At 43.9% G+C, this 12,204-nt stretch overlaps 1 protein-coding gene across 1 annotated transcript in view; it reads right to left on the bottom strand.

The window, feature by feature from the left end:
* The window catches only part of TNFRSF21 (TNF receptor superfamily member 21), a 99,150-nt gene extending 87,672 nt beyond the window's left edge, over positions 1–11,478 (bottom strand). Inside the window, exon 1 of the mRNA XM_075598499.1 lies at positions 10,975–11,478. Coding sequence (XP_075454614.1) covers positions 10,975–11,079 — 105 coding nt within the window. The 5' untranslated portion in view covers positions 11,080–11,478. The remainder of the gene's footprint in view (positions 1–10,974) is intronic.
* Positions 11,479–12,204: the final 726 nt, after the last annotated feature.

Below are 12,204 nucleotides of genomic sequence, written 5' to 3'. Positions count from 1 at the left end.
TTATTTTCTGAAAGTTAATTACACCCGTGTGATATGTACAGTATGTAAGAACATGTGCTTGGAATGTACTTACAGCGGTGGCAGGATGACTAGCTGAATGTTCTTACAGCCAAATATCATTACATAGAAACCTCCCCAATTAGCTCATTATGTGCTCTTCAATAATCCCATTTACACGATGCCACGCTTCATCCCTATGACTAAATAGGTACTGCTGCTTATTAATGTTGTCACTTGTGCAGAGACAGTCATCCCTGATATCCCGGTGTTTCTTAATTCTACAAAGAGTCCGTGCAGGACATGGGCAGAGGGTGATTCACAATGCAGAGCAATGTGCCTGTGTGAGGCCAGACACAGACTGTACTGTACTGCAGCTGTTACTCTGCTTTGCTCACCGGGTCATATTCCTCAAATCGCATTTTGATACATTTTGTTCATAAATAATAAAACATGTAGGAAGAATCTCCCAGCAACAGAGGGGATGTGAGAACCTATTGTGTAAATGTGTTTTACTTGGCAAGTAGCATCCACGGGTTTATATTATGCGGTTTACTCCCGATATGCAGCATGAGAACCTGCTTATTTACTGTGAAAAAATGATAGAAGTAGACAAAATATTATTTAGACGGCTTCAGTGTGATCAAAGGGATTTGGTTGTGTTTGTGGCATGTTTGTCTAACTGGAATGCAGAAACCCCTAAAAAACAACCATCAGGAAAATGGAAAAAGGTAACAATGCATAGGATACACACACACACACATACACACACACATACACACACACACACACACATCCATCCTCAAGCCCCCCCCCCCCCAACAAGTCAAGTTTTCAGGATATTCCAGCTTCAGCACAGGTGGCTCAATCAGAGGCTCAGTCAACTGAGCCTCTGATTGAGCCACCTGTGCTGAAGCAGGGACTGTTGGAGCTACCTGTACTGAAGCACAGATATCCTGAAAACCTGACCTGTTTGGTGGGTTTAAGCACCCTTGGTCTATAGGATGCAGAGAATAGTGGTCCAAAACCGAAACAAAGAGGGGTTACTTCAACTGAGAATGTGCCAAATCGAGGTAACTATCACACGGAAATGTTTATGAATTATGCAATTAGTAGGGAAAAAAATTGCATACAGGTTTTTTTTTTTCATTTTTGCATAGATAATCGTTCACATTTATTTTCACATCAGTATTATTAGAAAAAAACAGAGCAAGATCCCTTGAAGTCTGTAGCAATGCTAGCATGAGTAATAACTGAGAACATTGCACATTCCGTGCATTTCCTTACTTGGACTCTTCCTGGACATTTTTCATGCTCTTTAACAAGATGCCATTGTTCTACATATCTGAAGTTGCTGTTACAACACCAGCTCAGAACACTGTTTGTCCTTCCCTAACCATTGGATGTTGCAACAGAACACTCAGCGAGGTTATAAGCTGGAAAATTGTTTCTTGCTGTGAATTTATCTGCTGTACTAAAATCAAGTAGATATGGAACTACGTGATTTGTTAAAAGGGATGTGTGGTCCAACTGGTCTTCAAAGGATACACCCAATTTAAAGCAGCACTGCATCTTAAAAAGACTATTACTTGTTTGCGTTTTTAGGGGAGCGAGAGTGAGTGAAACACTCCTTCATACAACATAGGGAGAGATACTATGAAAACACCTAAGATACCTGGGAAATATGTCAATTTAAATATCATTTGTATATTCAAATTCAGTTATTTTCCAGATGTCTCTCCACATGTATAAATATGTGTGGGGACCACCATAAAGCAAGGTGGATGCCCTCCACAAAGGAGATCCCTCCCCTTCACCTCTGATTCTACCTAAACCGCCTTCTTCCACTCTGGATGCCTTTTCTTATAAGTGGGTGACGCTACTCTCGCTCCCACATGTCCCCTCCCTCAGTCCCATCCCCTCACACCTTAACAGAACTTTCTCCTGTCTTAGTCACCACTCTCACCCAGAACTTTAACACCTCCTTGTCCTCTGGCATTTTCCCTTCTTCCTTTAAGCACGGGGTGACACCTATTCTCAAAATCTACCGCCCTGTATCTTTCTAAACTGCTAGAACGTCTCGTGTTCTCCCATGTAGTAAACTTTCTTAATTCTCATGACCTCCTGGACCCTTTACAATTTAGTTTTAGCAGTCACTCAGAGACTGTGGTCACTAAAGTAGTCAATGATCTACATGAAGAAAAATCCCATGGCCATTTTCCCTACTGATCCTACTCGATCTCTCTGCTGCCTTCACTACTGTTGATCACTCCTTCATATTCGAAACTCTTTTGGTATCCGCAACAAAGCTCTATCCTGGTTCTCATCATAGCCCTCCCATCGCACATTTTCGATCTCTATTTCGAACATGCCTTTGTCTCCTGTTGGCGTACCTCAGGGCTCTGTTCTGAGACCTCTCCTTTTCTCTCTCTACACACTATCACTTGGTGACCTCATCAACTCTTTTGGCCTTAGGTATCATCTCTATGATTGCCTCCTGGTTATATCCTCGTGGATGGCGCTCCGCTTTTTCCATCACAGTAAACGGTACTACCACCTATCCTGTCGCCAAAGCACGTTGTGCCTAGGAGTGACATTTGACTCCTCCCATTCACGGCATGGCTAAACTTTGTCGCTTCTTCCTCCCTAGTATTGCCAAGATTCCTCCTCGTCAATGTACTGCTAAAACTCGAATGCTGTACAACGCTGAGCATATCCCCCAGAACTTAACCGTCTAACACGGTGGTACGTAGGCAACATGTGCAGCTCTTGGATTCCTCTAAAGCAGGGGTGCGCAAACTGGGGGGCACACCCCCAGAGATTGTCTGTGTGGGGTGCGGGGTTTACAGAGGCCCCGCGCGCTTCCCAAAGGCACTTAAATTAAGTGCCGGGGAAGCGGCGAAGGCCTCTGTAAACTGTGTCAAACGCCACTGCGGGGTCATGTGACGTCATGACGCCCAGACTCCGGAGCCGAGCTGAGTGGGGGCGCGCAGAGGGTGGCAGCAGGGAAAAAAAGATTGCGCTCCCCTGCTCTAAAGGGTCGCACATTACCCACATATATGGCGCCCAGACAGAAGGGACAATGCAGCCGTGAGTAACAGCTTCTCCCCTGCAGTCAGTGCCTTAATGCCGGCACACTGATGAATACTGTTCCACTCCTCCCCTTGGGCTGCGGACATAGTAAAAAACAGTAATAGGAAGCGCTCTAAAACTATAGAGTCCAAACCCTTAGAGATATAATGATGCGGTGCAGTTTGAACAGTTGAATTGTTCCCAATTCCCAGCAGCAGCAAAAATGTTCCCGATGTTCAGCGCTCCTCGTTATATGAAAAAGACGTGAGAAAAAAAGGCAATATAGTGAAGTACGTTCACATACTAGTATCAGTACAGAAAGGCGGTAATATATGCACTTACTTAAAAGTGCCTATACCAGGCACGTAACGGTATCTTTTGCAGACAAATCACCTCCGTTTTGGCAATAACTTCAAGAGGGACTTTTCTTTTGTAAAAGCTTTTGCTTTACATAAAAGTTCAGGTACTGGTTCAACACAACAGTGGAAAAACAAATGGAGACAGACCAGTTCGTTTGTTTTTACACTGTTGTGTTAAACCAGTACCTAAACTTTTACAAAAGAAGTCCCTCTTGAAGTTATTGCCAAAACGGAGGTGATTTGGCTGCGGGCATAGTGCACGCGACGGCGCAGCACGAACAAATGCATGGAAGTGCACCCGTCCGGCCATGCTGTCACTTTGAGCAGGATTTTGAGCAGACAAAAAATTATAGATTTTTTTGCGCCACGGTTGCGTTTGAGCCAATCAGGGCTAACCAGCCTTGTGACGTCACGGCCACACCTCCCTGTCAAGTGATCCGAGTCCACATTCGCTCAGGCAACAAGCACGCGCCTACTTGCGCTCCGCGCGTGCGTCTACTTGCGCTCCGTTGCGCGCGCGCGCTATGGCCGCAGCCTTACACTGGGAATTAGTGATTGGCACTGATCATTCGACAGCACAGGGAATGAGATGAAACGGCGATCCACCCCAGCAACAGCTCCCCTCCCTCTGCACGGCGGAGAACGCGAGAGGGGGCTGCTAGGGTTGTAAATGGTTGAGGGCTACAGATGAAGCCCACCCCCCCCCCCCCCAGGGTCTGATGTGGGCCCACTGTTGCCCACTAATGTTCTAAGCATTTCAGTGCTAAAGGGGCCAGAAACATTTCACAGAAATGGATTTCAGTCCGTTCCACCACAATAATTGGCATAATCACATAATTCTCTCTCTAATAGCACAAATCAGAAATGTTGGCAGACGGAAAGCATTATTGCCAGCAGGCGCACCTGTATTTTGCAGACATTTAGAGACAATGCAAAACTAGACCGGGTCTTGTTCTGACAGTAAATCACACCCACTTAAGTGGCTGCAGCTGCTTTCATTGCTGCTTTTTGCTGGCGGTAAAGGGGAACAGATATTGGTAAATAATTAGGGATTTCATAAATGCCGCGTCAAAATGATAATTCCACCGTAGTTCTTTGCACAGGAATGTTATATGTATTAGGGTTTGCATAAGTTTTTTTTAAAAAGGGTAGAAATGTGGATAGTTGCTAGAGATATGCAACATATTTCACCCAGGTTCCCGAAGCGGTGAAATTTGCACTTTATTCCATGTGAATTCACAACATATTTGTCTAGTTTATCAGAGAAGGAAACCGAGAGAGTCCTGTTAACAAACCTGAGATACCTGGGAAATAAGACATTACATTCACACCAGCCCAACAGGTATCTTCCCAAAGGGCAATCTTCTCCACATGGTATATAGGCGAGAACTACTCTACTAAATAAGGCTCGCGCAACAGTTTCGCCCACATTTATTGAGCTTAAAAGTTCTATTGAAGTTTTTACCAAAATGTATTTGGCACGTCTGCTTCGATGCCTCTCACGCACGGACTCGTTGCTGCACGGCGTGAGAGACATCGAACGCCGAGGACCATCAGCGGTGTATACCAGGGACCGGTGGAGAGTCTGGTGACGGCAACCATCCGGTAGCAGACGTGCCACGAGTGAGAGGGGATACTCACTGACATTATCCACAGCCTACTAACATCTTCCGTCCAGTTAGTAGGGCGTTCTCCTAGTGCAGCAGAGTACTATTGGATTTTTGTATGGACTTAGCTTCCATTTGTTTTATTTATCAATAAATGTGTTTTTTATTCAGTATCAATCACCGGTTTTGTCTCTGAGGCTTCTTAGTTTACCCCATTTTTTCTTATTTATTATTTGTTGTCTGTCTGTTACATTTACCTACAATATTTTGTTATGTGTGCTTTCTCTTTTATTACATGCATTCGACATTTACAGTAACTACAACAATCATCGTTGGAAAGTACAAGGACATTTGCCGTGTATTACACCACCAAATGGGTGTATGTTTATTAAATGTATCTTTACAGCAAATATGGGACATAGCCATTACTTCCACTTTCATCACAAATATATCCAGCAGTTTCCCCTTCTTCTCTTGCATGGACTCTTACAAAAAGGCACCACAGGCCAATGTTACCCCAAGGAACAAACACAGCCTACTGGCCCTTGAAGCAGCAGCCCTTGGAAAGAAATACATACAATTCTGAAGTTAGGTAGATGGAACGCACATATATGTGTGGAGTAGCTCAGATACTGTAAACAGATTGCTTGGAGTATGAAGGATGAGAGGGCTCTCTTTGCATCTAGAATACCCCTATGCAGTACAGTACAGTACGTCTCCTTCAAATATCTAAGCCTATTTCTCATCATGTCTCTCTCCCTTGAACCGGTCTCTCTACCATGTGCTTTACTGTATGTCTCATCCTTATTCGATTTCTCTCTGCCATGTGTCTGATGGTGTCTCCCCTGTCCATATGTAATGTCTCACTGACTCACTCCTATCGCTTGGTCTCTCTATAGTCCATGAGTGTTTCTCTTCCAGGTGTCCTGTGACTCACCCCACGCCTTAGCCCGTCTCTCCCAACACCTGAATCCTCTTCCTCCTCTCCGTGCTACGAGCCTGGGACAGTTGCAGCTTGTAGGGATGGGAGGGGGGGGGGAGGATTTGTTGCCTAAACATTGGCCCAAGTAATTAACAGGCAGCATATGGGGCAATTGTACCTTGCCAACCAGGCCAGTCTGCCACTGAAAGTCTCCTTCATAGCACAGTCCTGATTACTTTAGTATGTGTGCAGAACACTCCTCTGGCTTTTGAACTTGCCAAGCTATTAAACACATCTTAAATTCTAATATACTGCAGATGTTAAAACTCGTGGAGAAGGATGTGTGTTTTTACATGAATGCAGCTGTAATAAAATGTTACTATATTGGAGTGGCACATTTAATATAAAATAAATAATTCACTGGTGGAGTGGTCTGTCATGCATTAGACAGCAATGCCTTAATGTCGGGCTCTTCAACTCCTGTCCTCAAGACTCTGCCCCCCCCCCACCCCCTCCACCTAACAGAACAGGTTTTAAGGATATCCCAGATTCAGTATAGGTGATGCAGTCTTCGACTGAGCCACCTGTGCTGAAGCTGGGATATCCTGAAAACCTGACCTGTTGGAGGGAGTTGGGCACTTGAGAACCCCTGCCTTAAGTGAAAGGGCGAGTCATAAAAAGATAAAGTTCCAGTTAAGGCCATATGAAAGGATAATAAAATGTCACCTTAATGAAACTAATTTAAATGCATATTCATATTTAAAAAGGATAACCTATTTAATAAAATCCAATCACTGTGCCCATTAATATTCTCAATGCCTACCTTCCAACTACGTTCCTACAGTGAAATCAGGATCACATCACCGTAGGCATGGACTACTTAGGGGCTAATTAATATGGATCCGATTGGATAAAAAAAAACCATTGACTTGAATGGGGGTTTTCGGCTGTTAGTGGCGCAAAGAAATCTGTTTACTGTACATGTTTGAAATGGATCAATCATGGTATGCAAAGTCACAGTGTTACTTTGCAGCTACTGCAGCTTCTGTCCTTAAGTAAAAGAACAGTAGAAAAACATTTCATCACAACAATTCACCATATCATTTTCAATTTTATATATATACACGCAAATCACTTCTAATTCACAAAAGGCAAGAAACTGTATTTTAAGAATTCCTGGTGATCTCAGGTAACCGTGAGTGGATAGTTAACGAACACAAATATAGTTTATAATCAAGGCCAACTCAGAAAAAAAAAAATCATATACAGAAATACTTTTGTGGGGTAAACTCAATGGAACACAATCCTGGCACTTTGTTTTCTCCAAAAGAACCATTAGAAACTCCACACAGTGATTATACAATTATTGGTAATAGTGCTAGAATAAAGATGAAATAAGGGTGCTTTAAGTATTATAGGTCACAATCAAATCGACTTTTCTGATGTTAGGGTTAACCTACAAAAATATAATCAGTCACACAGTTCAGAGAAACCTCTTGTTAGCAGAGTGCACCCATGTACATACCTAGGATGTCTCCTGCTTGAAGTAGAACTAATTGCCCTATAAACGGATCTGGACTCGAGTGACAATATTCATATATTATTTATATCTGTGTGCAGATTACAATGTGTGCTAATCAAAATCCATGCATTCAAATGGTCTGCTAAATACACAATGGGAATTCAATGTCTAGAAAATTAGACACGTCCCTATGAAGTTTTTAAGAACGCAGTTCATTTAGTTCGATACCTGAAGATGCAACCTACCCAGCACCAAGGAATTACACTTCCATCAGGATCAACACGGGGACTAAAATTCTCCAACACTTACAGTGGCGGCACAGCTGAGTCTACAGCGGCCGCCACGCAAACCGCGTGAAGACGCAAGGTTTTTTTTTAACGCGTGCCACGCGTCACTGATGCGCGGTCACGTTGCAAAGGGTGCGTGCGCACATGGCGCGCGTGCCCAGGGCTCCCCGAAGGTGGAGCGGGGTAGCGGGTGTGTGTGGGAAGGGAAAGGGGGACCCGGAGACGAAGAGGACGCGAGGGGGAGAGGACGTCAGGAGGAGCTCCGGCTGGCGTGTGGGCAAGTTCGGCGCCAGCCGGGAAGCAGCTGCGGGACAAACCGGGTGAGTGTTAGACTCAGCCCTGCCGCAACTGTACCAGCAAGTAGATGAAGGGGTATTACTAGACTATTTAAAGTGAACAGTCATTGCCTTTGGAGCATGTAAATATTGTTGGCGTCCTAATATCATATTGCTGTGCCATTGGGTGAATCACGATCTGCCGGCGTCTCTATTATGAACAACGAGATCGTTATTTCTTTGGGGCCGCAACATGCTTGGAAACGTTAATGCACAGTGCTGCGTGTACGATCACTGGAAATTAAGTATTATTCACTTAATACAACAAGCAGTTGTCTTACGTCATTAACCCTTAGAACTCAGCACTCCAAAGGTCCAACAGTCAATAGTGACTCATACATTAATCTGGGTAAGGGGAAGCTCCCTCCCACTGCAACAACCAAGCCTGACAAGCCAAGCCCATAGAGAGTGTTAAATCAACAGGGAATGTATCTTTGTGTTACTACAGGTAACGCCTCAAGTTTCCATTACTAATGTAGTTGGCTACATCCAATTGGAGCTCTACTTTGTCTGTTATGACAACGCAAACCAACTTCACCCTTTCTTTGTAAGCTAGTGAAACACTTCCCAGTTTTGCCTTTCACTTTTGCTCCAGTACTTTGCTTCCGTGTGGGTTATTCTACACGAGTGTTTTCCAAGCAGGGTTACTATGAACCCGTGGGTTCCCCCCGGGCATCCCCTGCAATTTTCTGGTCATTTGAAAATAGTATCAAATACAGAAGAATTTACAATGCATCTGATCACAGGGGTGCTATTAGAGAGGGTTGGGGTTCCTCAGAATTTCACTTGGGGTTCCTTAACCCCCAAAAAAGGTTGGAAACCACTGTTCTACACAGTCCGAAGCAGCCGTTTTTCAGGTGTAAATCACGAAGCTCTTCAATATGGATTTTTGGACAACCTCCCCACACCCTTCGGAACAGTTGCGTTGGACAATATAAAATAATGCCCTATGTGTACACAGCCAAATACACTGCCAGACTGCAAAACTAATGCACATGGGGAGCATTAGCGGACGTGCAGTAAAGAGCACACCGAGAAGGGTGGCACCCATCATTTTATAGACTCTTGGCCTCATGTGACCATGGTGCATACAGTATGTACTAAAATTATACAGTCATTTGTTTTCCCTGTCAAAATTTCAGTACAAAAAAGTAACAAATATTCAGAAAATCTGCATTGTTTGTATGAGGACTTCATATATACGACGCATCATTTGTTGTTTGAAATTCACTTTGACGCGCATCACCATACTGAATACCTAATTGTAACAATGGGAATTAAAACAGAATGGTGTATTATATTTTTTTTTTATAGCTAGTGTTCTTAAATATCAATTATTAGCGTAATATAACTTATTACGTGAAAATAATACATTGTGTTAACCTACAGTATACAATGAAACATCCGCACTGCTTCAAATACATCTGGGTGCTGATGCAAAGAGACTTCATTCTGCAAAAACAATATTAGTCTTTTTAGGATTTACGTCAAGTTAAACCTGACGGATTTAAAAAAAAAATTTTTTTTTAATCACTTGGATTTTATTTACATTTTGTAGGAAGGTGAGGGATCCAGGAAAAAAAAAAGGGTGGAGAAAAGGGAAATCTCCATCATTTAACAAACATGGATGCCAAGCCCAGTTCATTTCTGTGCGCCAACTGGTGCAGATGGATATAGGTGCAAACACAAGAGCAATTGAAATGGAGTTGGACATGCACCAAAATATCAGTTTCCTGCACTTAATACATAAACCCCATAGGTCTAAGCAGCTCTTGATATGAAAATAGCCCAACGTTATTGCCCATGCTTTTTCTGCACAGAATAACAATAATTGCCTGGATAAAATGTAGTCTATTTGTTTTTTTCATTACGCCAAGGTGCGTGCCACGTTGCTTAAGCAGTATCAAAATCAGGTCAGAGACCAGTGCCTTCACTTGTTCACTAGCAAACCATTTCGTGGCAATGCATTTGTAAGAGCTTCTGGCAGAGAAGGGGTTAAACTACAAGGGCAACATTCTTTACATAATAGTCCTATCTTCCCTCTGCCAACATAGAGACTAGGAAGCATCTTCCATTGGGGTGGAATAGCCGGCAGTTCTGTTACCGGTGGTCTGGATACAATCCAGTTCAGCCACAGGAGCATCTTGTCCAACCTGCCAGCTGGTAGAACAGAGTCAATAACACATGCCGGATACAGATGAGACTACCAGGAACTTGTGTGTTCACAAAGGCTTAGTAATAGTGGGGATAAACTCCTTTAGTGCCGGAGTGGCCAGCAAGGTCATTGCATATGTTTCTATACCATCCGCAAGCAAATAAGCGAACCCTTTCGTTGCCCAGAGCAGTAAGCCTTGCTGTGCAATGCATCCCTGCTCCTTCCGGCAGAGAAAACAAGGTGGCAGAGGAAAATAGAAATGATCACGTTAAGCCGTGTTTTACTAGCACGCCGGGCAGCAAAGGGGCAGGACAGAAAAGTAGAAATGATGCTAAGAAATAGCAATTGATTCATAGTTCCAGTGGCAGCAAGAGGGTTACAAATTCTAATCATGCAAAGTATGTGCTGCTGGTACCGCAGCGATGGGATACTTAGATTGTAAGCTCTCCGGGGCAGGGCATCCCTTTGCCTCTATGATATCATTTACCTGCCACGCGTATCCCCATTGTTTGCACTTAATGTCCCTTTGTCATTTTGTAAAGAGCTGCGTAAGCTGTGGCGCTGTATAAATTAAACGAAACATACGTCCATTAGGGTGGCATAGAAAAACTAGACCTAACAATGGTGCGGCCAGGATTAGGTTATAGTAACTGACAGTAAGACACAGGTAGGCGACAGCATTTAGATGGGACCGCAGAGCAGCAATGATCATACTTACAGTCAGAAAGCAGACCGTAACCACAGATATCCTACTGGCCTCCGAAAACAAGAGGCTGCGACGGCAGCGTGTGCTGCAGACTTCCCCATCACAGGCAGCCCCCATGGTTAGTTCCTATTCAGCGAACAGAGAGCCGGGGACACCGCACCAAGACACCACACTGGGTACTACTAGCTCATGCTCCTGTGAATCCACATAGCTGTGTATAGGCTCTCAGCAGCAGCCCGGCTGTGGGACTGTACAGTGCTTCTTCTGTAGAACAGGCTTGCTACAGCGAGGTATGAGGGCTTGTCTCAGGATGGCACACAGGCTGGTGGCCATCGCTGAGCCGGAGCACTCCCTGCCCCGCTCCTTCTTCAGCGTTGGAATTGTCTGACAGTGACAGCGAGCCGGGATAGCAAGCAGACAGACGCCTCCCACCGTGACGTCACAAAGGAAGACAAAGGGAACACATGGGAGGCAAATGAAAAGGGAGTCCCGAGCAGGGTGCTGTTTTTGTAGGCAGACCTGCCTCATATGCAGATAAGGGTTATTGTGCAAGTCACACCCTTAGCAGCGGCTTGCTTCAGTTTCAGCTGTGTAGGAGAAACTGAAGCGTGATTCAGCCCAGCCTTCTGATGACATCATCTCTGCCCCTCTTTGCAAAAGTGCTGATTTCAGTGCAGTTGAGTACCAGCGCTTATTAACCCCTCTGCTGTGCAAGGGGCCTGCAATGCCAATTAACCCCTTTGCTGCTTGAGAAGGCATGTAAAGCAATGTGCTGCACCTGTTTTTATGTCCGTGTCCTATTAAAACCATCTGTAACTAAACCTATTTCTGCCAGTAGCTGATGGTCGGGACTGATGTGATAATGAACATCTGGATAGGGGTGATTTAACCCCACTTATATTGTGTGTATATGCAAGTATATATTAATAAATCCCCAAATACACATTGTATTCCTAATATGATCTTTGCATATAGTACATGGCACATGTTACTGTGTTAATCAGAAAGGGTCACTTGCTTGGAAGCTCGGGCGACCAGATTTTCAAAAGTAAAAACCGGGACACATTAAAAAATGTATTTATAAAACAAATGACATCACTTAAAAATGAATATTATAATGGTATTTGTCCAATAGCGTCCGTCCCCATTTATGCTGTGTTATTGATTTATTTCAGTTTCCTAACATAATACAAACTCTCGAGTGTAGCAAAACGACAGCTTGGTTTATATTAATAAATCGTT

The sequence above is a fragment of the Ascaphus truei genome, chromosome 4, assembly GCF_040206685.1.
Source record: "Ascaphus truei isolate aAscTru1 chromosome 4, aAscTru1.hap1, whole genome shotgun sequence".
Classification (NCBI taxonomy): domain Eukaryota; kingdom Metazoa; phylum Chordata; class Amphibia; order Anura; family Ascaphidae; genus Ascaphus; species Ascaphus truei.
Note: the sequence above shows the minus strand (reverse complement) of the source record. Positions and strands in the feature narration are given on the sequence as shown.